The sequence below is a fragment of the Geotrypetes seraphini genome, chromosome 1 (genome assembly GCF_902459505.1).
Source record: "Geotrypetes seraphini chromosome 1, aGeoSer1.1, whole genome shotgun sequence".
In the NCBI taxonomy this organism is placed as follows: domain Eukaryota; kingdom Metazoa; phylum Chordata; class Amphibia; order Gymnophiona; family Dermophiidae; genus Geotrypetes; species Geotrypetes seraphini.
The window spans coordinates 68,676,575-68,702,242 of NC_047084.1; the positions used below are offsets into that span (position 1 = coordinate 68,676,575).

At 46.3% G+C, this 25,668-nt stretch overlaps 1 protein-coding gene across 1 annotated transcript in view; it reads right to left on the reverse strand.

The window, feature by feature from the left end:
* The window catches only part of NIPBL (NIPBL cohesin loading factor), a 1,354,860-nt gene that overhangs the window by 1,203,206 nt on the left and 125,986 nt on the right, over positions 1-25,668 (reverse strand). The window contains 1 exon segment of the mRNA XM_033932779.1: positions 15,724-15,854. Coding sequence (XP_033788670.1) covers positions 15,724-15,854 — 131 coding nt within the window.

Consider the following 25,668-nt stretch of genomic DNA (forward strand, 5'->3'; position numbering starts at 1 on the left):
CTTTCTTCTTCCAAATTTGTTTTTCTGAAAATGGCTTCACCATAACGGTTGAAGAGGTAAGGCTGGACTGCATTTACAGAGTCAAGTCACAGCCCATAAAGTCAGAGACATGGCGGCATCAGTAGCTTTCCTTAGATCTACTCCTATTAAGGAAATCTGCAAAGCTGCCACTTGGTCCTCGGTTCATACCTTCACCTCTCATTAATGTCTGGATTCCATTTCCAAATGGGATGGCCATTTCAGCCAGGCAGTTTTACAAAATTTGTTCTCCTAAATTGCCAACACTCCCACCATCCCATTTTGGTTAGCTTGGAGGTCACCCACATGTGAGAATAAGCTGTCTGCTTGTCCTGGGATAAAGCACAGTTACTTACCGTAACAGGTATTATCCAGGGACAGCAGGCAGATATTCTCACAACCCACCCACCTCCCCTGGTTTGCTTCTTAGCTAGCTATCTGAACTGAGGAGATGTGCCCTAGGTTGGATGGGAAGGCACTCACGCATGCGCGGTGCGGCAGTCGCAAACTTTCTGAAGTTCTACAAACAAGTCTGCTTGCGAGGCTGTCCGCATCAGGGCTCCGTGGTTGACGTCACCCACATGTGAGAATATCCTGTCCCTGGATAACACCCATTACGGTAAGTAACTGTGCTTACCACCTTGACCACCATAAATCAGTCATTCTCATTTCCTTGGATTTATCAGCTGCATTTGACACAATTGATCACAAATTGCTATTACAATGCCTCCAAGACATTGGAATTAGTGACCAAATTATGGGTTGGTTCTCTTCCTACTTTGTTGACCAATCCACAAAGGTTATTTTCAATGATACTACTTCCAATTCATTCCCTAATTAATATGGTATACCCTAGGGGTTCAATTCTATTTCCTCTACTATTTAACATATTTCTGGCTCCCCTACTGACACTGGGTCAGTCAATCGGTTTTTCTAAGTTCACGCCGATAACATTCCAGCTAGTTCATCCAATAGACCTTGACAACCCAGATGACATACCTGTCATAAATCTAAAGATGGAAAAAAATAAGAAATTGGCTAAACACTAACATATTAGCATTAAATATTAGCAAAACAAAAACAATGATTTTCCCAAGAGACGGACTTTCTCTATCCAGTCTAATTAAACATTTATCTACTCCCCTTCAAATAATGCCAATGCTCAATTTACTAGGCGTTACTTTCGACGAAAAACTAACTTACCACGACCAGATCAGCACGGTAGTACAGAAATGTTTCCAAAGATTGTGCATGATTCACTCTCTGTCTAAACTCCTAGATCCATCTTCCATTAATATTTTAATCCATTCCCTTGTGATTTCGTGCCTCGATTATTGCAATGCTCTCTATAAAGGCATAACTCAAAAAGAAATAAGACATTTGCAGGTAGTACAAAATACTTCAATTAAAATCATATCAAACGCAAGGAAATATGATCATGTGACCCCCTCTGCTAATCAAATTTCATTGGCTCCCAGTAGAGCATAGAATTACTTACAAAATCCTACTCCTAACATTTAAAATTTACGCCGCTAATCTTCCAGAATTCATAAACAGACTTCTTATACCATACACTCTCCAAAAAACCCTGCAATCTATTTCCCAAAATTTGCTTTTCATTCCATCCTCGAGACATATCAATACGATGTGCATGAATATTTTTTCAGTCACAGCATCCTCACTTTGGAACGCCGCTCCAAATTATTTACTGGAAGAAACTTGCCCGACCAAATTTAAATCCAAACTAAAAGGCATTTCTGTTTGAGGGTGCTTTCGGCCTATAAAGGTCCTTTTAAGGACATCACCTTTTTAAAATTTTTATATTAACTCAGTAGATGTTCCCAATCCTTTCGTGCTTGCCTTTTTTGTTTTTTCCTATCAATAATGTAGTTCGCCCACTTTCATTTTGTTCCTGTTCATCTGTTTTGTCGTGCCTGTCACTTTGATTTTAACTACCTTGTCTTTTTTTATTGTAATGTATCATTTTACCCCCTTTTTTACCGAACGTATCCCGCTTAGAAGTCTGATTAGGTGGTATAACAAATTTTTAATAAACTTGAAAGGTGGAGGCTGCTTCCATTTAGTCAGAAATCACAAGAGGGGGTTCAAAGTAGAGAGTGACGCAGGGACAAAGATTTATCCCCATCCCCTCACCATCCCCATGTTTTCATCCTTGTTTTTCTCCCTGTCCCTGTCGTGAAGCATATTTTTCATCCCTGTCCCCTCACCATCCCTACCATTTTTCATCCCTGATAGTCTAAATTTTCTTAACCCTCTTCTCCCCGCTCAAAGCAGAAAGAGGATTTTATTCAATTTTATGGGTCTAAGACAGGGGTGGGCAAATCCAGTCCTCGAGGGCCAGAATCCAGTCGGGTTTTCAGGATTTCCCCAATGAATATGCATTGAAAGCGGTGCATGCAAATAGATCTCATGCATATTCATTGGGGAAATCCTGAAAACCCGACTGGAATCCGGCTTTTGAGGACTGGAGTTGCCCACCCCTGGTCTAAGACATTGTAAATAAACATTTTAAAGTCTACTGTATAGTGCAGTTTTGTTTCAATAAAAATACAATATGCTGGATTCTGCATTGCACAAAGAAAACCAAACATCAGCTCAATACCAGTGAAATTTTAGTCCTAATTATTCATGCGCAAAACATAACTGAAACAGCCCTCAGTATATCACACACACATAACTTACTGCTTTTTTTCCAAGTGTAAAAGTAAACCAATAGCACATGGCTTAGTGCTTTTCTCAGTGTGAATTGTGAAGTCAAACCAAATAGCATAAACAGACAATGTCCATTTCCAAGCGGAAGAGGAAATGGCTATAAATATAAGAAAGGGAGACAAAATTTTTTTCAGGTATATTAGTGAAAGGAAGAAAACAAAAAATGGAATTATGAGACTGAAAGAAGGTATGAACCGCTATGTGGAGAGTGATGAGGAAAAAGAAAATGTGCTAAACAAATACTTCTGTTCTGTGTTCACAGAAGAAAAACCTAGCGAAGGACTGCAATTGGTCAGCAACGTTACACCTGATAATGGAGTGAATACTGCACCGTTCATGGAAGAAAGTGTTTATGAACAAATTGAAAAATTGAAGGTGGACAAAGTTATGGGACCGGATGGAATCCATCCCAGGATATTGAGGGAGCTCCGAGAGGTTCTGGTGGGTCCTTTTAAAAATTTGTTTAATAAATTTTTAGAGACAAGAGAGGTTCCGCGGGACTGGAGAAGAGCAGATGTGGTCACTCTTCACAAAAGTGGTTGCAGAGATGAAGCAGGAAACTACAGGCCGCACTTCAGTTATTGGAAAAATAATGAAAATGTTGCTGAAGGAAAGGATAGTGAAATTCTTAGAATCTAAGGGATTACAAGATCCAAGGCAACATGATAAATCGTGCCAAACGAATCCGATTGAATTCTTTGACTGGGTGGACATGAATTGGGTCAAGGACATGTGATAGATGTAATTTACTAGATTTTCGCAAAGCCTTTGACACAGTTCCTCAAAGGAGTCTCTTAAAAAAACTCCACGGGCTGAAGTTAGGGCCCAAAGTGGTGAACTGGATTAGAAACTGGTTGACAAGACACCAGAGAGTGGTGGTAAATGGAATTCGCTCAGAGGAGGGTCATGTGAGTAGTGGAGTGCCTCAAGGATCAGTGCTGGGACCGATTCTGTTCAATATGTTTGTGAGTGACATTGCTGAAGGGTTAGAAGGTAAAATTAGCCTTTTTGCGAATGATACCAAGATTTGTAACAGAGTGGACACTCCAGAGGGAGTGGAAAACATGAAAAAGGATCTGCAAAAGTTAAAGGAATGGTCTAGCGTCTAGCAACTAAAATTCAATGTGAAGAAGTGCAGAGTAATGCATTTGGGGGGTAGAAATCCGAGGGAACCGTATGTGCTGGGAGGTGAGAGGCTGATAAGCACAGATGGAGAGAGGGACCTTGGGGTGATTGTGTCTGAGGATCTGAAGGCATCTAAACAGTGTGATAAGGTGGTAGCTGTAGCCAGAAGGATGCTAGGCTGTATAGAAAGAGGAGTAACCAGCAGAAGAAAGTAGGTGCTGATGCCCCTATATAGATAATTGGTGAGGCCGCACTTGAATAGTGTGTTTAGTTTTGAAGGCCGTATCTGGTGAAGGATATAAAAAGACTTGAAGCAGTCCAGAGGAAGGCAATGATAAGGGGTTTGAACAAAAGGAAGTATGATAAGAGAGTGGAAGACCTAAATATGAATACTCTAGAGGAGAGGAGGTACAGGGGAGATATGATACAGACGTTAAATACTTGAAAGGTATTAATTTAGAACCAAATCTTTTCCAGAGAAGAAAAAATAGTAAAACTAGAGGGCATAATTTGAGTTGACAGGGAGGAAGACTTAGGAGCAATGTTAGGAAATTCTTCACAGAGAGGATGGTATATGCCTGGAATGCCCTCCCGAAGGAAGTGGTAAAGAGGAAAATGGTGATGGAACTCAAAAAAGTGTGGGATAAAAACAGAGGATCTCTAATTAGAAAACGAAGGATGTAAATTAAAGAACTAATGCCGATATTGGACAGACCTGCACAGTCTGTCCCCCATATATGGTGTTTCAGTGTAGGATGGGCTGGGGTGGGCATCAGTGGGAACTCCACTAATTTGAAACATGAGGATGTTACTGGCCAGACTTTACGGTAGATATCCTGTAAACAACAGGATGGTTGGATAGGCTGGCGTGAGCTTGGATGGCAACTTCAGCATTTGGAACCTAGGACAATACTAGACTTTACAGTCTATAGCCCAGAAATATCAAAGAAGGGACAAGTTAATTTAATCATGTATTTTTTAATGGGTATAACTTATGGGCAGACTGAATGGACCTTTCAGGTCTTTATTTGGCGTCATTTACTATGTTACTATGTAACAAAAAATGGAAAATAAGAAAATACCATTTTATTGGACCAATACATTTTTCAATTGGCTTTCAGAGGCCAGGGCCTCCTTCTTCAGGTCAGTACAGTATAGCACAGTTACTTACCGTAACAGGTGTTATCCAGGGACAGCAGGCAGATATTCTTAACACATGGGTGACGTCACCGACGGAGCCCTCGGTACGGACCTTTTTAACTAGAAGTTTCTAGTTGGCCGCACCACGCGTGCGCGAGTGCCTTCCCGCCAGACGGAGGAGTGCGTGGTCCCCAGTTAGGATAAGCCAGCTAAGAAGCCAACCCGGGGAGGTGGGTGGGATGTAAGAATATCTGCCTGCTGTCCCTGGATAACACCTGTTACGGTAAGTAACTGTGCTTTATCCCAGGACAAGCAGGCAGCATATTCTTAACACATGGGTGACCTCCAAGCTAACAAAGAGGGAGGTGGGATGGTTGGCCATTAGGAAAATAAATTTTGTAACACAGATTGGCCGAAGTGTCCATCCCGTCTGGAGAACGCATCCAGACAGTAGTGAGTAGTGAACGTGTGAACTGAGGACCAAGTGGCCGCCTTGCAGATTTCCTCGATGGGCGTGGAACGGAGGAAAGCAACAGAAGCAGCCATAGCTCGGACTCTGTGGGCCGTGACAGTTCCTTCCAGTGAGAGACCGGCCCGAGCATAACAGAAGGCAATACAGGCAGCAAGCCAATTTGAAAGGGTCCGTTTGGAGACAGGACGACCCAAACGGTTGGGATCGAAAGATACAAATAGCTGAGGAGATGATCGGTGAGCTCTGGTACGATCAAGATAGTAAGCAAGGGCACGCTTACAATCCAGTGTGTGCAACGCCTGTTCCCCAGGATGCGAGTGAGGCTTAGGGAAGAAGACGGGGAGCACAATGGACTGGTTAAGGTGAAAAGCTGAGACCACCTTGGGAAGGAATTTAGGGTGGGTACGCAGAACAACCTTGTCATGGTGAAAAACAGTGAAAGGTGGGTCGGCAACCAGTGCATGCAGTTCGCTAACCCTCCTGGCAGAGGTGATGGCAATTAGGAAAAGCACCTTCCAGGTAAGAAGCCTGAGCGAAGTTGTGGCAAGAGGCTCAAACGGAGGCTTCATGAGTGCTGAGAGAACCACATTCAGGTCCCAGACGACAGGAGGAGGCTTGAGAGGCGGCTTGATATTGAAGAGCCCTCTCATAAATCTGGAAACCAGAGGATGAGCCGTGAGGGGTTTTCCGAGAATAGGCTCATGAAACGCAGTGATGGCACTGAGGTGGACTCTGATTGAGGTGGTTTTGAGGCCAGCATTGGACAGAGAGAGCAAATATTCCAAGACAGTTTCCACCGCTAAGGAGGTGGGTTCCTGATGATGCCTGAGACACCACGAGGAGAATCTGGTCCACTTCTGATGGTAACATTGGAGAGTGGCCGGTTTCCTGGAGGCGTCCAAAATGAGGCGGACCGGTTGAGATAGATTCTCCGGAGAGGTCAGCCCGAGAGAAACCAAGCTGTCAGGTGGAGGGAAGACAGATTGGGATGCAGTAGAGACTGATGCTGCTGTGTAAGCAGAGTAGGAAACACAGGAAGAGGAATGGGCTCCCTGGAGCTGAGTTGAAGCAGGAGGGAGAACCAGTGTTGACGAGGCCACCGAGGGGCGATGAGAATCATGGTGGCGTTGTCCTTGCGGAGTTTGGACAAGGTCCGCAACATCAGAGGAAGTGGAGGGAAGGCATAGAGGAACCGATCCCTCCAGTCGAGCAGGAATTCATCCGGAGCCAGACGGTGAGGAGAGAAGAGTCTGGAACAGAATTGGGGCAGCTGATGGTTGTGAGGTGCTGCAAAGAGGTCCACCTGCGGAGTGCCCCATCGAGCAAAGATGGAGAGCAGAGTCGGAGGGTCCAACATCCACTCGTGAGGTTGAAGGATGCGGCTGAGATTGTCGGCCAGAGAGTTCTGTTCGCCCTGGATATAGACCGCCCTGAGAAAGAGATTGCGGTCCGTGGCCCAGGTCCAGATGCGCAGAGCCTCCAAACAAAGGGGGCGAGATCCGGTGCCGCATTGCTTGTTTATGTAGTACATGGCGACTTGATTGTCTGTGCACAGGAGGAGGACTTGAGGGCAGAGAAGATGTTGGAAAGCCTTGAGGGCGTAGAACATAGCTCTGAGTTCCAGGAAATTTATGTGATGACGACGCTCCTGTGGGGTCCAAAGTCCCTGGGTGCGTAGATCTCCTAGGTGAGCTCCCCATGCGTAGGGGGACGCATCGGTGGTGATGATCATAGAGTGGGGGGGGCAGATGAAAAAGAAGACCCCTGGAAAGATTTGAGGAGTTCAACCACCATTGGAGAGATTGCTGAAGAGATGATGTCACAGAGATGGGATGAGAAAGAAGATCTGTAGTCTGTGACCATTGGTTGGCGAGAGTCCACTGAGGTGTACGAAGGTGGAGACGTGCCAGAGGAAGGACATGCACCGTCGAGGCCATGTGACCCAGGAGGACCATCATCTGTCGGGCAGGAATGGAGGGATGCCTGAGTACCTGACGGCAGAGGTGGAGCAGGGTCTGCTGACGATCGGAGGGGAGAAAGGCCCTCATCAGCGTGGTGTCCAGAACTGCTCCAATGAATTGAAGTCGCTGGGTGGGAAGCAGATGCGACTTGGGGTAGTTGATCTCGAACCCCAGGAGGTGGAGGAGAGAGATGGTGTGATGAGTAGCTTGTAGCACGAGTGGAGATGAGGGTGCTTTCACCAACCAATCGTCCAAGTAGGGGAACACCTGGAGGTTGTGAGACCTGAGGAAGGCCGCCACCACTATCAGGCATTTGGTGAAGACTCTGGGGGAGGAAGCGAGGCCAAACGGTAGCACTTTGTACTGATAGTGGTGGTGTAGCACCTGGAACCGCAGGTAGCGGCGAGAGTTCTGATGGATGGAGATGTGAGTGTAGGCCTCTTTGAGGTCCAGGGAACATAGCCAGTCGTGTTGAGAAAGTAGAGGGTAAAGTGTGGCAAGGGAGAGCATTCTGAACTTTTCCTTGACCAGACACTTGTTGAGGTCCCTGAGATCGAGAATGGGACGGAGGTCTCCCGTCTTTTTGGGTACTAGGAAGTAGCGGGAGTAGAATCCCTGACCCCTTTGATCTGGAGGTACTTCTTCGATGGCATTGAGAAGGAGGAGGGATTGAACCTCCCTCAGGAGGAGGGGGGTTTGAGATGAGTGTGAAGCAGACTCTACGGGAAGGTTGTCCGGTGGAAGAGTCTGGAAGTTGAGAGAGTAGCCGTGGCGGATGATGTTGAGGACCCACTGGTCCGACGTGATGACTTCCCAACGGCTTGAGAAAATGGTGAGACGACCCCCGATAGGCTGTGGAAGAGGCAGCGAGGGTGGATGACTGGCTATGCCCTGGAGAGAAGAGTCAAAAGGGCTGAGATTGTTTAGCAGGCTGAGGAGGCTTGGAGGGTTGAGTGGCCTGAGACCGAGCCTGGGCATGGTGCTGCTGTTGACGGGGTCGCCGAGATTGTTGGGGAGGCGGATTGAGTGGCCTGGCTGAGAACCTCCGCTGGTAAGATGATTGAGGCCGATAGGGTCGAGCAGGCGGAGCCTTCTTTTTCGGCTTGATCAGGGTGTCCCACCTGGTCTCATGGGCCGAGAGTTTCTGGGTGGTGGAATCCAGGGACTCTCCAAAGAGTTCATCCCCGAGACAGGGGGCGTTGGCCAAACGATCCTGGTGGTTGATGTCCAGGTCAGAGACTCTGAGCCAGGCTAAGCGACGCATGGCTACGGCCATGGCAGAGGCCCGAGAGGTGAGCTCGAAGGAGTCGTATATTGAGCGGACCATATATTTTCGCATCTGGAGAAGACCAGAGATGTGTTGTTGGAATAGCGGGACCTTGCGCTCAGGAAGGTACTTCTGGAGGGCAGACAGTTGTTGGACCAAATGTTTCAGATAGAAAGAAAAATGGAAGGAATAGTTGTTTGCCCTGTTGGCAAGCATGGCATTCTGGTAAAGCCTCTTGCCAAACTTGTCCATAGTCTTACCTTCTCTGCCAGGAGGGGTAGAGGCATAGACACTGGAGCCCTGAGTCTTTTTTAAGGTGGATTCCACCAGAAGGGACTCATGGGGCAATTGAGATTTGTCGAATCCAGGAATGGGAATGACACGGTAAAGGTTGTCCAGTTTACGGGGGGCTCCCGGTACCGTGAGGGGATTTTCCAAGTTTTTGTAGAACGTTTCCCGTAGGATGTCATGCACGGGAAGCTTGAGGAACTCCTTAGGAGGTTGCTCAAAGTCTAAAGCCTCTAGAAAGGCTTGAGACTTTTTTGAGTCAGATTCCAGAGGAAGGGACAGGGCAGCAGACATTTCTCTCAGAAATTTAGAAAAAGAGGACTGCTCTGGTTTAGAGGTGGCATCGGGTGCCGATGGTTCCTCATCAGATGAGGAGGGATCCTCCTCGGTACCGAGAGGAGTTTCCTCCCATAAGTCAGGGTCCCTGACTTCTGGTGCATGTCGAGACACCGGGGTGGAGGGCGCGGTATGGTGAGTTTTGGACAAAGACTTTCCAGAGCGCACCGAAACGGTACCAGGGGAGGACGACCGGCGTCTATCTCGGTCCCGAGAAGAATGCCGTACCGCCTGGTGCCGAGGAGGATCCAATGTGGCCTGAGAATGAACCACCGGATCGCCCTGAAGTTGTTGGGCCGAAAGGATCGGCATGGATGTGTTCACCGGTACCGAAGGGGTGGACACCGGGGGCTCGGTACGGGGCTCGGGCCGGTCTGGTACCGGAAGGAGCGGTGCCAGGATAGTGGGCAACAGTTGTTCAAGTTGTTTCTTCAACTGCTCCTGGAGTTGAGCCTTTAAGATGGCCGAGATACGGTCATCTAGGGGTGGCATCGGAACCGCTTTCTTTTTCTTCGGTTCCTTAGATGCCGCTCCACGCCCCGGCGATGAGGAGGCCGATGACGAGGCACTCACCGAGATCGGGGCGGAGCGTTTGCGGGACCGGTGCGATGCCGGTAGGGACGGTGTCGCCACCGTAGCTGGAGGGCGCTCGAGGGAAGAGGAAGGCTTCTTAGCCGGCTTACCTGGCGCCAGCGACGCCGATGTGGGGTCGGTCGGTGTCGAGGTCGACGGTGCCGATTTTTGAGGTACCGCCGTTGAAGGGGAGGAGTCCATCGCCGACTCGGTGCCGAAGAGAAGAGTTTGTTGAATTCTTCGGTTTTTAAGAGTTCTCTTTTGAAGAGTGGCACAGCGGGTGCAGGAGTCCGCCCGATGCTCCGGACCCAGACACTGCAAGCACCAATTGTGTGGGTCAGTTATGGAGATCGGGCGTGCACACCGCTGGCACTTCTTAAAACCGACCTGCGGGGGCATGAAGGGGAAGATAGCCTCCGCAAAATCGAAGCCCGAGGCCTGTATACTGGCAACAGGCCCCGCCGGGGCAAAAACGAAAGAAAAAAGGGAAAAAGCAAAGTTTTTTGTTTTTTTTTGCAAATCAAAGAAAAATAAACCCGAAGGTAAAGAGAGAAAAAATAAGGAAAAAAGCGCGAGCGGGAAGGCAAAAAAGTGGTTTCAACGGCCGTTGAAAAAACACACGCGTCTTCTTCGCTCCGCGGAAACGAAGAAACTGGGGACCACGCACTCCTCCGTCGGGCGGGAAGGCACTCGCGCACGCGCGGTGCGGCCAACTAGAAACTTCTAGTTAAAAAGGTCCGTACCGAGGGCTCCGTCGGTGACGTCACCCATGTGTTAAGAATATGCTGCCTGCTTGTCCTGGGATAAACTACTGTTACAGAATTCTGTCCTGACCTGGGAATGGGTGTTTTGGTCTCCGGAAGTTGGTGAGAAATGTATTGAAATTAGTCCAATAAAGATTACCTTATTTCCATTTATTATTTCTAAATGTTTATCAATAAAGCTACAATACCATTTTATTCTAAAGCAAAAAAATAATATATCTTTTCTACCTTTTTTCATCTGTGATTTCTGTTTTCCTCAGCTTCTCTTCTTTTTTTCTAGCATGTGTCCTCTCCCTCTCTGCCCCTTCCATTTACCGTCCACCATCTCTCTTTTCCATCCACTGTCCGCGCTCTCTCTCCCTTCCATATAGCACCTGCCCTCTCCCCCTTCCATATTGGCATATTCTCTCTTTCTATGCCCCTTCCATAAACTGTCTGTCTATCCTGTGCCCCTTCTCTCCTTTACAGAGTACAGTACATGATTCATTTCGGCTACACCCACTCTACATTTCTCTCTCCAAATCCACCCCCTCCCCAACGCTCCGACAACTCTCCCTTTTCCTTTTCTTCCTTCCTTCCCATCCTACCCCATTGTGTGTGTTCTTCCCTTTCCTCCCCCATGCTCTGGCATCACCCTCCTCTCCTTCCATCTCTCTCTCCGTCTCCATGCTCTGGCATTTCTTCTCCTTCCTTTTCCTCCCTCTCCTCTCCCTTCCCTGGTCTTCCTTCTTCCCCCCCCAACTGGACAACTTTCTTCGTTACTCATCCCTCCCTCTCCCCACCAATCGGATTCAGCATTTCTCTACCCCCCCCTCAACGGATGGGTACCTCTCTCTCACTGTACGTCAGTAGCGGCAACCTTCAGAACTCACTGCTACTGCCGGCGTTGGGCTTCCTCGCTACTGGTCCTGCCTATTTCCTGTTTCTGCAAAAGCAGGACCCAGAGGAAGGGAGGGCCCGACACCAGCAGGGCCAGCGAGTGGTGAAGACTGCCGCAAGGGCTGCACCATGAAGTCTTAGAAGCCATTCTGAATAAAACATTAGCGGCAGCTACAGCAGCAAGGGGAAAGAAAGATTGGGGTTCTTTCCTCTCCCCGTTACTGACTTAAAAGTGCTTTCAATCTGTAGCCCCTCAATATCTCTCCCTAAGCTCCTCCCCACCCATGAACTCCATTCATTGAGTAAGTCCCTCTTATCTGTACCCTTCTCCTCCACCTCCAGACTCCGTCCCTTCTTTCTTGCCGCATTGTATACCTGAACAGGCTGCCTGAGTCAATACATCATGCTCCATCTATAGCAGCATTCAAATCCAAGCTAAAAGTCCACTTCTTTAAGCTGCTTTCAACTCTTTAACTCCCACTCACTGTCAGATACATTTACTCATTGCATCATTCCTTCTACCAAAAACTCCCGAACCCTGAGATGTCCTGTCTGTCCAAATTAGATTGTAAGCTCTTCTGAGCAGGGACCGTCTATTGAATATTAAATATATACAGCCCTGCGTACGCTTTTCAATGCTATAGAAATGATAAACAGTAGTAGTAATTAGGTAGGCTAGGCCACTAGAACTGTCTGTGGAAGCTGAAGGCTCAACTCTTCTAGGGCCCCAAAAGGGAGCCACACCAAAATGGGTATCTCTGAACTGGTAGCCTGAGTCAAAGCATGCCAGGCTGGCCAAAAATGGCTCACCCCTTTGGAGTTATCCCTGCAAGTAAGGGACTGCTAGGAGCCCTTAGGCTTCAGCTCAGGGAGACAAAGAGGTCTAGCCTCCCCCATATCTTTCACCAGGTTCTCCCCAAATAGCAAGCGCCCTTGACTAAGAAGCCTCTTGGAGGCAACTTCTGTCAAATATGGTAGAATCTTAGCCAGAGAAAGCCCACACCAGCTGAATACACGGAGAGGCCAGGCAGACCAGATCATACAGGACATCGTCTAAGGTGGTCACTCCAGTATCTAAGCAGAAATTTTCCATGGACTGTAGGAGATGATGCAGCTAGTACAGCATGGACAATATGGAATGTACCACATAGACATTGCAGATTACTGCTTGAAAGCTGGACATCTCTACTGAAAAGACTAGGTGTAATTGCTGTTTGACCCAATTATCTTAGAGTTCCCTGAGGGCAAAACCTCCCTAAACAGAGATAGTTGTCAACTTGGGGACTGAACATAAGAATTGCCATCTCCGGATCAGACCCTGTAATACAGACTGCTGTAATAAGAGTGTCCTCCTTAGGGTATGCCCAGTATTTCTTCATCTCTTCAAGGGCAAAGGAATAAAGGCAACTTCCCTCTTCACCAGCATCATAAAGGTAAGAGTCTTATGAAGAGGAAAATGCTTTGGGGGGGGTCCCACAATGCCCTCCAAAGGGAGCTGTGAAGAATCCTGCTGCTGAAGCAACAACAGGAGTAGACAAGCTTGTACAAAATGGTCATCAATCCCAGTGCCTTGGAGTATGGAGAAGCAGCGGCAGCTCTCTGAACCTCCACCCCTGGTGCCCTTTCCAAAGTCGGAAACGGACCATAGGAGGGACATACAGAGCTGGCAGATCTTGCAGAAACTGGTCAACAATCCCAGTGCCTTGGAGTACAGAGAAGCAGCAGCAGCAGCTCCGGCAGCTTTCTGAACCTCCCCCTCTTCCCCCAACCCTGGTGCTGTTTCCAAAGTCAGAAACAGCCCATCACAGGAGGGACATACAGAGCTGGCAGATGTGCTGATCTGCCAACTCTTGCAGAAACTGCAGTATCTGCTCACAGGTTTGCTCAATCAAATGGCCAGTGTGCATAGGTCTGCCCTATCACTCGAGCCAACTCGAGCTCAGGGCTACAGCAGCTCCACTGATTCCCACCCTCCCCCACTCTCTCAGGTGCACTCTGTTTTCTTGTTTTGTGACAAGACTATTAGAGCCTTGGTTTTATTTATATATTTTTTCCAGCAATAGCTTTATTCCCTGCATTAAGGAATAAATTTAAGACAGACAAAGCCAATATCGTATTTTTTGCTCCATAAAATGCACCTGACCATAAGATGCACTCTAAATTTAGAGGAGGAAAACAAGAAAAAAAACCCATTCTGCACCAAATTCTCCCTGCCAGGCTCTGCACCCTGCCCCCCTCCCTGCCAGGCTCTGCACCCTGTCTCCCCTCTGGTGGTTTAGTGATAGGCTGGGACAGGGCGGGCAGGGGAATGGCTCAGATATCAAGGCAGATGACTTTTTAAAATAGGCAATTTCACCTCAGTAACAACTATAGAAAAATAGACAAATATAGGGCAAAATATAGACAGCAGATATAAATTCTCCAAACTGACACATTTTGATTACTAAATTGCAAATAAAATCATTTTTCCTACCTTTGTTGTCTGGTGATTTTTCTTTCTTGCCTTTCTTCTTTCCTTCCTTTCATCCTCAGGCCCAACAATTGTCCCTTCTTCCCTCCCTCCTATGTTCCCCTCACTGCCTTTGTCATCTTCCCCCCCAACTCAGGCCCAACAATTGTTCCTTCCTTCCTCCCTCCTATGTTCCCCTCACTGCCTTCCAGCCTGTCTTCTTCCTCCCCCTCCCCAAGTCTGCCCACCCACCTGCTGGTTTTAATTGCCTCCCGCTGCTGTGAGAACACATCCACAAAGCAGCAGTGGCGGGGGGGGACTCCAGTCTAAAGTAGCAAGAGCGTGGCACCGAGAGCGAGGGATGAGCAGGGACCCAGCAGCGCTTCACTCCCTATAGCGGCTTTTCACGAAGAAACAAATTGCTGGGAAGGACCAGGCGGGTGCAGCAATTGCACGCTGCCATCCCAGAAGCCTTACCCCCCACATCAATTCTGACATCAGAGAGAAGGTGGGGCCAGCCATTGGCCAGCCCGGACCTTCAGTCCGACATCAGAATTGACCTCGGGGGTAAGACTTCTGGGCCGGCGGCGTGCAAGCGCTGCACCCGCCTTTCCCTTTCTTTTTTTATGGCGGCTAGGAGCAGCGGCAGGAGCAAAGACCAGGAGCAGCAGCAGGAGCAGAGCGCGTCCCTTCCTCTACTTGCAGGAGCTACCACTAGCAGCAGCGGCGGCAGCGAGCGAGGGGCGGGCACCGATCTAAATAAGATAATGGGTAGAGGGGTTGAGTATTCGCTCCATAGGACGCACCCTTTTTTCCACCCACTTTTTTGGGGGAAAAAAGTGCGTCTTATGGAGTGGAAAAAAATAATAAATTACTGTATAACAATGCAGGGGAACTACTTAGGAGTCCAGGAGGATTATAACCAACCAGGATGAGAGGGCAAGGAATGGTAGGAGGATAGGGACCCATACCCCTTAGGCAAGATCCTGAAGAGCCAAGCCACAAGGCTCACCCAGTGATTGCTAAGAAGCTTGACTGGGGATAGAAGAGTCAAAACCCACGCTCAACCAAGCCCAGTCTGGGGACTGGATAACCTGGAAATAGCCCTTAGGCTGAACCACTGTGGCCAGTAGAGCAAAGGAGTAGGCCAAGGACCAGGAGAACCAGACTGAACAACCTACCATCTGCAGAGGTAAAGAGCATACTGGATCTTTCAAGAGACCAACAATGAAAGAAGAAAAACTAATATTTCCACAGTGAGTGAAGAATCCAAAAGAAACTGTGGAAAAGATGTTCTTGATGCAGACTTTTATTCAGTCAGCAAATAATTATAATGATAATCCACATTCAAGATACATGTGGACTGTCATTGTAATTATTTGCTGACTGAATAAAAGCCTGCATGAAGAACATCTTTCAAAGCCTGCGTGAAGTCAGTGATAAAACTCAGTTTTTTCTTTATCTCCATCTGCTGGTAGGAGAGGATAATACACACTTGTGCTGAACAGTGTAGCTCGATGCTAAGGATGATAACATTAAAAAGGTGATAAGACAGCTAACCAGAAGCTGCCATTTCTTAACATTAATGCCTCAAAATATTATTTAAGTTGATCAGGTCAAAGATCAACCTTGAGCACATTGTACAAGGTTTTAATTATTTAGCATTCTGCAATAACAGATTTAAAATTTAATAATGTAAAACACAGACATCTGCTCACCACTTGGTACCCCATATCTGTTCTGCATGCTCTTCTCCCGAAAAACATTAGGGTTCCTGGCCAAGACAGCCTGCAGCAAGACTGGCACATCTCCTTCAGGGTCATCACTGCCCAGATTATCTTTCAACTCTCTAGTATTGAAGAAATAAGCAAAAGAAAAAAAAAATTTAAACAATATTGTAAAAGATTTCTCAAAATACAAGCCATATTTTTCACAATTCGACTAAAAAAAAAAATACAATTCAAAATGCATTAAAGAATAAACTTGTTTTGCTGATCTACACAATATGAAACCTTGATCTTATCTGCTACTTCTCTTTTCTTAAGCACTAGTAGAAAAGTCCAGTTCCAATGGATTGTGTCCTGCAGTCAGCAAATGTACATAGAGAATGACGACTTATAAGCTATGCTCTGTAAAGAGTCTCATACAGCAGCTACTCACTTATGCTTTAACAGCTAACCAAAGATTGGAAAACAACACACACACCCACATCTTAAAGGGGGGAATCCAACCAGACAGATGTCCAGAGACACCTTCATCCCCAAAACAAATACAATATAAGCCTCTGAACTGGTCTGGTAGGACTAGAGCAGTGGTGTCAGCGAGCCAAAATTGACCTGCAGGGTAATTAAATTTGGCCCGAGATTTGGCCCGCCGTCCCTTCCCTCCCTCCATTCCAGCTTCCCAGTCTCATCTTCAAAGCAGCATGCAAGAAGATGGCTGTAGTGAACCTAGCAGGCTACTGTCAACCACCGCAGCAAGTTCCCTCTGCCGCGATCCCATACGTCAGAGGAAGGGCGGGACCATGGCAGAGGGAATGTGCTGTGGATCAGAGGCAGCCTGCTAGGTTTGCTAAAGCCAACCAGCGATCCTCTTGCAGACTGCTTTGAAGATGAGACCGGGAATCTGGGATAAAGGGAGGGAAGGAACGGCGGGCCACATCTCGAAGGTGAGACCAGGAAGAAGGGGGAAAACATGCAGGCCCTCGGGGTGGGGGGGCAGGCCCTGGTGTAGAAGTACACAGAGGGAGGTAAGGAGGGGTCCAAAGAGACATGCATATGCTGGACTGAGGGGGAGGGGAAGAAATAATGGGACTAAAACTGAGGAGAGGGAGACGGTGGACAATGGTGTGGAGGGAGGGAAGGAACAGAAAGGGAGAGAAGTTGGGCACAAGGGATGGTGTGCAGGGGAGATATAGATACTGGATAGGAAGGTAGTTGGAGAGATAAAGGGAGAGATAGAGGACCCTGGGGTGGTAGGGAAGGAGGGAAAGATGCTGGATGAAAGGGTAGAGAAAAGGAGAGATGGTGGATCTGGGGATGGTGGGGTCCCTCACTGCAGCTGCAGGGATGGAGACAAAAAAAAAGGAAAAATGCCAGACCTCCGGGAGAGGGAAGGGAAACAGAAGGGGAGGGCAGAAATGGAAGATGGATGGTTAGTACCGAGAAAGAAGAAAATGACAAATGGGCAGGAGACCCTGGCAAGCGAGTTATCAGAAGACAACCAAAACCTGGGACCAACATGATTTCAATAATGACCAGACAACAAAAGATAGAAAAAATAATTTTATTTTGTGTTTTGTGATTACAATATGTCAGATTTGAAATGTGTATCCTGCTGGAGATGGTGTTAGAGAGCAAGCGTGAACAAGGACCTAAAACAGAGAGGAAAAGTCTTTTTTATTTATTTTGTTTACATCACAGAGCCAGCATGGGGTTGGAGATTGTAACCCTATACTTCTTCTAAGACTAAGGTGTACATTTAACACACGCTAAATCAGTTAGCATACCTTAAAGCACAGTTACTTACCGTAACAGGTGTTATCCAGGGACAGCAGGCAGATATTCTCATATGTGGATGATGTCATCCACGGAGCCCCGATACGGACAGCTGCAAAAGCACTGATACACTTTAGAACTTAAGAAAGTTCACGATTGACCATACCGCAACATGTGCGAGTACCTTCCTGCCTGACTTAGGCATGTGTCTCCTCAATTTATATAGCCAGCTAAGAAGCCAACCAGGGGAGGGGGGGTGAGTTGTGAGAATATCTTCCTGCTGTCCCTGGATAACACCTGTTATGGTAAGTAACTGTGCTTTATCCCAGGACAAGCAGGCAGCATATTCTCACATGTGGGTGACCTCCAAGCTAACCTGAATGGGATAGTGGGAGTGTTGGCCTTTTAGAAAAAAAAAGATTTTGTAATACTGATTGACTGAAGATCCCATCCTGTCTGGACAAAAGTTCCAGACAATAACGAGAGGTGAAAGATATGCACCAAGGAGAAAAATAGCAGCTTTGCTTAGTCTATCAATCGGAGTAGATCGAAAAAAATTACTGAAGCTGTCAAGCTCAAACTTTTGAAGGGCTGTGACTCGACTCTCTAGTTGCAGCCCATCCTGAGCGTAACAGAACAAGATGCATGCAGCCAACTTGTTGGATAACAATCTACTAGAGCTAGGATGCTCCAACCTGTTAAGGTCTAAAGAGACAAAAAGTTGTGGAGATGATCTGTATGATACAGATTTCTGGAAATAGGCAGCTAGAAACATAGAAACAGACGGCAGATAAGGGCCACGGCCCATCTAGTCTGCCCACCCTAATGACCCTCCCCTACCTTTGCCTTGTGAATAAATCCCATGTGCCGATCCCATTTGGCCTTAAAATCAGGCACGCTGCTGGCCTCAATCACCTGCAGTGGAAGACTATTCCAGCGATCAACCACCCTTTCAGTGAAAAAGAATTTCCTGGTGTCACCTCGTAGTTTCCCGCCCCTGATTTTCCACGGATGCCCTCTTGTTGCCGTTAGTCCCTTGAAAAAGAAGATATCTTCCTCCGCTTCGATGCGGCCCGTGAGATACTTGAACGTCTTGATCATGTCTCCCCTCTCTCTGCGCTCCTCGAGCGAGTATAGCTGTAGTTTGTCTAATCGTTCTTCGTACGGGAGATCCTTAAGTCCCGAGATCATCCGAGTGGCCATTCTCTGAACCGACTCCAGTCTCAGCACATCCTTGCGATAATGCGGCCTCCAGAATTGCACACAGTATTCCAGGTGGGGCCTCACCATGGATCTATACAAAGGCATAATGACTTCCGGCTTACGGCTGACTAAAACCCTGTGTATGCAACCTATGATCTGTCTTGCCTTGGATGAGGCCTGCTCCATCTGACTGGCAGCCTTCATGTCCTCACTGACGATCACCCCCAAGTCTCGTTCTGCTACCGTTCTTGCTAGAACCTCACCATTGAGGGTATAAGTCTTGCATGGATTATTGTTGCCTAGGTGCATAACCTTGCATTTTTTGGCACTGAAGCTAAGTTGCCAGGTCTTAGACCAGCGCTCTAGTAGGAGTAGGTCGTGCATCATGTTGTCGGGCATTGAATCTTCATCCGTTGTGCATTTGCCCACTACATTATTTAGTTTGGCGTCATCGGCGAATAATATTATTTTACCTCGAAGGCCTTCTGCCAAGTCTCTTATAAAGATGTTGAATAGGATTGGGCCCAAGACCGAGCCCTGTGGCACTCCACTGATCACCTCCATCATTTCGGAGGGGGTCCCATTCACCACTACCCTTTGAAGCCTACCTCCAAGCCAGTTTGTGCCGTCTTTCCAGCGACCACCTTGTGACTCGCCTATTTTCAATGAGGGTTACATCTTATCTTTAGCTCCCTCTTTGGGCGAGTCGTGACACTTAAGGTACTGTCAGACAGGCCTAACAGGTACCGGTGTCTTACACCTGCCACTAGTACCTGTCGATATAGTAGGCTAAAGCACGTTTACAGTCCAGAGAGTGAAGCGCCATTTCTCCTGCATGAAAATGGGGCTTAGGAAAGAAAACTGGAAGAACAATCGATTGATTAAGATGAAAATCAGTAACAACTTTCGGTAGAAACTTTGGATGGGTGCGCAGAACCATTTTATCATGGTGGAAAACTGTGAAAGGTGGATCTGCCACCAATGCCTGTAACTCACTGACTCTCCTAGCGGAAGTGAGAGATATTAAGAAAAACAACTTTCCAAGTAAGAAACTTGATATGAACTGTAGCCATTGGTTCATAGAGACTTCATTAACCTGGAAAGAACCACATTAAGGTCCCAAACCACTGGAGGAGATTTGAGAGGTGGTTTCACATTGAAAAGTCCCTTCATGAATGAAGGATGAGTCCCTTCATGAAAAAAGGATGAGTCGTGAGAGGTTTACCCTCGACTGGAAGATGGAAAGTTGTAATACCGTGTTTCCCCAAAAATAAGCCCTAGCAGAATTTTTGGGGTAGGTCCTAATATAAGCCCTACCTCCAAAATAAGCCCTAGTACCAGGATTCTCCGGCAGTTTTCCTTCCCTCACTCTCATCCCTTGTGCAGTAGAACCCTTGAAAGAGAGCACCCCCTTTCCCCGAGGACCCACACCCACCACGCAGCCAAATCCCCATCCTTCCCTCCCTCCCATCAGAACCCAGCTGCAAGCCATATTTAGCTCCCTAAGCAGCGTCAGGCCGGCAGCACTCTAACAGGCTGCTTCGGCCTTGTCCACCCGCAAACTCTGCCATGTTATGTCATCAGTAACGCGGCAGAGTTTGATAAAGCCAAAGCAGCCTGTTGAGTGCTACTGTCCCGATGCTGCTAAAGGCTCATGGCCAGGTTCCGATGGGATGGAGGGAAGGATGGGGATTCGGCTGAATGGCGGGTGCTCAGGGGAGGAGGGGGTGCTCATTCAAGGGTCCTGCTGCACAAGGGATGGGAGGGAGGGAAGGGGAGCTGGCAAGGGTCTTATTGCACGAGGGATGGGAGAGAGGGCAGGGAAGCTGGGCAAGGGTCCTGCTGCACGAGGGATGGTTGGGAGGGTAGGACAGAAGCTGGGCAAGGGTCCTACTGCACAAGGGATGGGAAGGAGGGTAGGATAGAAGCTGGGCAAGGGTCCTGCTGCACAAGGGATGGGAAGGAGGGTAGGATAGAAGCTGGGCAAGGGTCCTGCTGCACAGGGGATGGGAAGGAGGGTAGGATAGAAGCTGGGCAAGGGTCCTGCTGCACAAGGGATGGGAAGGAGGGTAGGATAGAAGCTGGGCAAGGGTCCTGCTGCACAAGGGATGGGAAGGAGGGTAGGATAGAAGCTGGGCAAGGGTCCTGCTGCACAAGAGATGGGAGGAAGGAGAGGAAAGATGCTGCACATGTGGGGAAGAGAAATGAAAGAGGAAGGGAGAGATGATCATGTATATATCCCGAAAATAAGACCTAGTGCCTTTTTTGGGCCTAAAATTAATATAAGACTGTCTTCTTTTTTTATTATTATTTTATTTATTATTTTTCAAATACTTATCAAGTATCCACTTGTAAAGAAAGCTAAAAATAAAACAAGTAATCAATTCAAAGTAAAGGCACCATCTTCTTTTCGGAGAATCTAATAGATGTTGATGTGAGTCCAGAGTCCGAGAGAAGTAGCAAATAATCCAACACAAGATCAACTGACAAGGAAGTAAGATTGTGATGATGCAGAAGACACCAGGAAGAAAACCGAGTCCACTTTTGCTGATAACATTGTTGAGTGGCTGGCTTCCTGGAGGCGTCGATAATATGGCGGATGGGCTGACAGAGATATAATTGAGATAGATTCAGCCCGAGATACCAAGCTGTCAGGTATAACGATTGCAGGTTGGGATGAAGAAGAGCTCCATGATTCTGTGTAAGCAGAGAAGGAAAAATTGGAAGAGGTATGGGTTCCCTAGTGCTGAGTTGAAGTAGAAAGGAGAACCCAATGCTTTCTGGGCCATCAAGGAGCTATGAGTATCATGGTGGCTGACTCCTGTTTGAGTTTGAAAAGAGTTTTCAAGGTGAGAGGAGTGGGAGGAAACGCATACAGAAACAGTTGTGTCCAATCTAGGAGAAACACATTGGCTTCCAGGCTGTAAAGTAAGTCTGGAGCAGAACTGGGGCAACTTGTGATTGTGGGAAGCTGCAAACAGGTCCACTTACGGAATGCCCCATTGTGCGAAGATGGGATGAAGAGCTTTTGAGCTAAGTGTCCATTCGTGAGGCTGAAGGATTTTGCTGAGGTTGTCTGCCAAGGAATTCTGTTTGCCTTGAATGTAGACTGCCCTCGAGAAAACGTTGCGTATCATTGCCCAAAACCAGATCTTTTGAGTCACCTGACAAAGTGGAAGAGAGCCCATGCCTCCTTGCTTGTTTATTTAGTACATTGTTACTTGATTGTCCGTGCGAAGGAGGAGGACTTGATCGCTCAGATGATGTTGGAAAGCTTTCAGTGCATAGTACATTGCTCTGAGTTCAAGCAAATTGATGTGAAACTTGCACTCTGTGATGGTTTAATGCCCCTGTGTTTGAAGGTCGTTCATGAGCACCCCTCAGGCATATGGGGATGCATCCGTCATGAGCAACTGTTGATGAAGAGGTAAGTGGAAAAGCAGGCCTCTGGAGAGATTGGAGGAGGCCATCCACCAGTGAAGCGACTGTTGAAGAGACGAGGTGATAAAAATATGTTGCGAGAGCCGATCTCTAACAATGGTCTTTCCAACTCTTCCTATGGGAGCGATTACTCTAAAGCAGGGGTGCCCAATCTTTTGACTTCCCTGGGCCGCATTGGCCGAAAAAAAAATTTTCTGGGGCTGTACAAACGCTGCAGTAAGACAGAGGAGGGAGCCGGCAAGACGGTAAACACCCGGGGGCAGCAGAGAAAATACTGCATTGCCCTCGACCGGGGCCGCACAAAATACTTCACAGGGCCGCATGCGGCCCTCGGGTCACAGGTTGGACACCCCTGCTCTAGAGCTTTCAAGAATTTTTCTGATTCCTTGTGTCTTGAGACACAGTTTACATTGAGGAAAACTATTTCCACTTTCTCTCCACTAGGTCATCGCAAACGTATGAGGCGTTTGCTACCTTCTCATGTTCAGTACTATCCAGATTCCTTAAGAATCTCTTGCATATTATTAAACCACCTTTAATCAGGTCACCTCCTCATAGGCACCTCACATTAGTGCAACTCACCTTAACTTGTTACCCTGTCAAAGACATTGAAACATCAGATCTTAAGCTACTAACCTAGCCAACTTTAGTCTTGTTAGCAAATTCTTCATACCCAACACAAGGTCTATCAATAATAGAGTGCTATATGAAAGGAAAATGATCTCAGACATCAACGCCAGAAGATAATACAATCTCACATAGGCTTTTGTGTGGAGGGGGTTTCATTCATAGATCCAAAAACCTTCAAATTTGTATCATAACAAACTTTAATATCTTTTTTAAATTTTCAAAAATTATCATTTAATTAGTGATAATATGTATCTAAAACTTACCTGCCCATATTTTTCTTTAAAAAAACTCAATAAAATATTCGAACTAAAAAAAAATCATCAATTTTCTATTGTTTGCATTCCTAAGGGATGTTTCCAATCTTTTCTCATTAATTAGAGTCCGATAAACTGTTAGACATTCTCTTATCTTATCAGCAGCAAGGGGAGATCCTTGCTTTTATTCCTCCAGCTGGCCACTTAGCGTCTTGTATTTTAATGTAGCTTTACAGCTAATTGTAACTTATGCCTGCCAACTTTTCAGCTGTTAAACCCTTACAAATCTGGCGTTTTGCAAGATTCTTTGCCTTGAGAAAGCCCGATGGCCCAGGGCAAAACAGGCCCCTTCGGCAGGATATGACTTAGCCAGATGAAAAGTGGCAGGAATAGGTTACAATTAGCTGTAAAGTTACATTAAAGTACAAGACCTTAGGAATGCAAACAACAAATTGAAAAATTTTTAAAGAAAAATATGGGTAGATAAGTGTTGGATGCATCATATCATGAAGTGATAATTCTTGTAAAATTTTAAAAATTATTATTAATAAAGGGGGCCTTTTACTAAGGCATGCTAGCTGATTTAGAACGCACTAAATGCTAACGCATCCATAGAATATAATGTTTAAACATACAAAAAAGCTAATATCAAATCACTTAATTATTTATTACAGTACATCAAAACAGTTATATAACTTATTAATATTAATACCCAAATGGAGCCCTCCAGTTCATTCAATCCAATTAAAATCTCTTAATAAAGTGCATGACAATGTCCATAACTGTATATTCACTTGGGGCTCCTTTTACTGAGGTGTGCTAGCAGTTTTAGTGCGTGCTACAATACTGCACGCATTAAACGTTAATACCTCCATAGAGCATGCGTTAGTATTTTTCATTTAGCGCGTGGTTAGCGCGCGCTAAAAATGCCAGTGCATCTTAGTAAAATGAGCCCTTAGTGTTTTTCGTTGTTGATCATTCTTCAGCATCATAAATCCTTAAATGTCATAAGACACGTTACTCCGTATTTCGCCACAAAAGGCAACTTCAGGAGCTATTCTGGCAGCAGCTCCACTCCTTAAAACAACCCGGTTGTTCATTATACCTTCTTATCACCAGACAGCTAAAACAACTGAGCTTTCCAAATCACGATTGCACAGCAAGACTCCAAAAAGTTCATTTCCATTTGTTCTCCTCACTTCCTTTTTCCTTTTTAAATAGTATACTTAACTCCACTTAAATGCTTTCTACACCAGGTGCCACTCAACCTCCTTATTCAAACCTTTAGGTTCCACTGTTTCCCATAAATAGATACATCTTTGTTCTTTCTTTAACGGTATTTCAGAAATATTGCCCCCCCCCCCCCCCCCGTTTAGTTGAAAGGTCATCAGTATTACAAATTTTAAATCCCAAATATCATGATTTTGTTTGCCACAATGATCCACCAAAAGTGAATCCGTTTTTTTAAGCGTAAATTACTTAAATGTTGGGCAATACGATGCTTTATTTTTCTTTTAGTTAGTCCCAGGTACCATTGATTACTTGACTGGTGTTACAATCAGGTCCATCTCGTAGATAGAATAATTTTCCACTATTGGGGATTTGAATTCTATCTGCCTCCATCACAAATGGACAATATACACACTTTTTGCATTTGAAATGACCCACTGTATCCCCCATTATTTTCCTATCATTTGTACTAGCTAAAATCTCTCGCAAATTTAATCCACGTATAAATGCAAACCTTGGCAAGCTCTGCAGACCACCATGGAGCTGCAAAACATGCCAATGGGCGCATTAGCATTTAGCGTGTGCTTAATCGGTTAGCGCGCCTTAGTAAGAGACCCCCCAAAGTTTGTTATAATATAAATTTGAAGGTTTTTGGATCTATGAATGAAACCCCCTCCACACAAAAGCCTATGTGAGATTGTATGATCGTCTGGCATGGATTTCTGAGATACTTTTCCTTCGATATAGCACTCTATTATTGATAAACCTTGTGTTGGGTATCTAGTATTTTTTGGTTTATTTCATTTTCATATTTAGCAAATTCTTCAGCCAGATAAATCGGCAAACTGCAGCCATTAGTGCATTACAGTCTATATCTGCAATTCCTACCAAAGTAGTACGAATATCCATGTTGATCGGACCCTAGATGAGCAAATCCAGAGATACCAGGAAACTCAACAGTTCGGCTGCCGAAAGACTCATCAGATCCGCATAGCAAGGATGGTGCAGCCAATCCAGAGATTCTACTGTGCCTTGAAAGCGAGCTTGAGATGGCAAATCAAAGCCACTATCAGCCAAGGGAAAACACTGAAAAAAGAGAAACCAGAGGCGAGAAAGAAGCCACGCTGCTGCCCCCTCCGACTCCCACTCCGTGTGCCCGCCAAAGAAGCTAGGAAGCTTAGAATTTTGAGACAAGGCCATGAGATCTAGTTCCAGGAGATCTCACTTCCATAAAAAGAGCTGGAACGCCTGAGCCAAAATTCTCAATATCCAGGATGTAGAAGATTTCATTAGTACTAACATTTACACTTTCTAGAGCATACACAGCGCTGTACACTGTAACATACAATAAATGGGCCATGCACAGATTTCATGGAAAGAAAGTCTATCCAAACTCTTTTCCAGACCC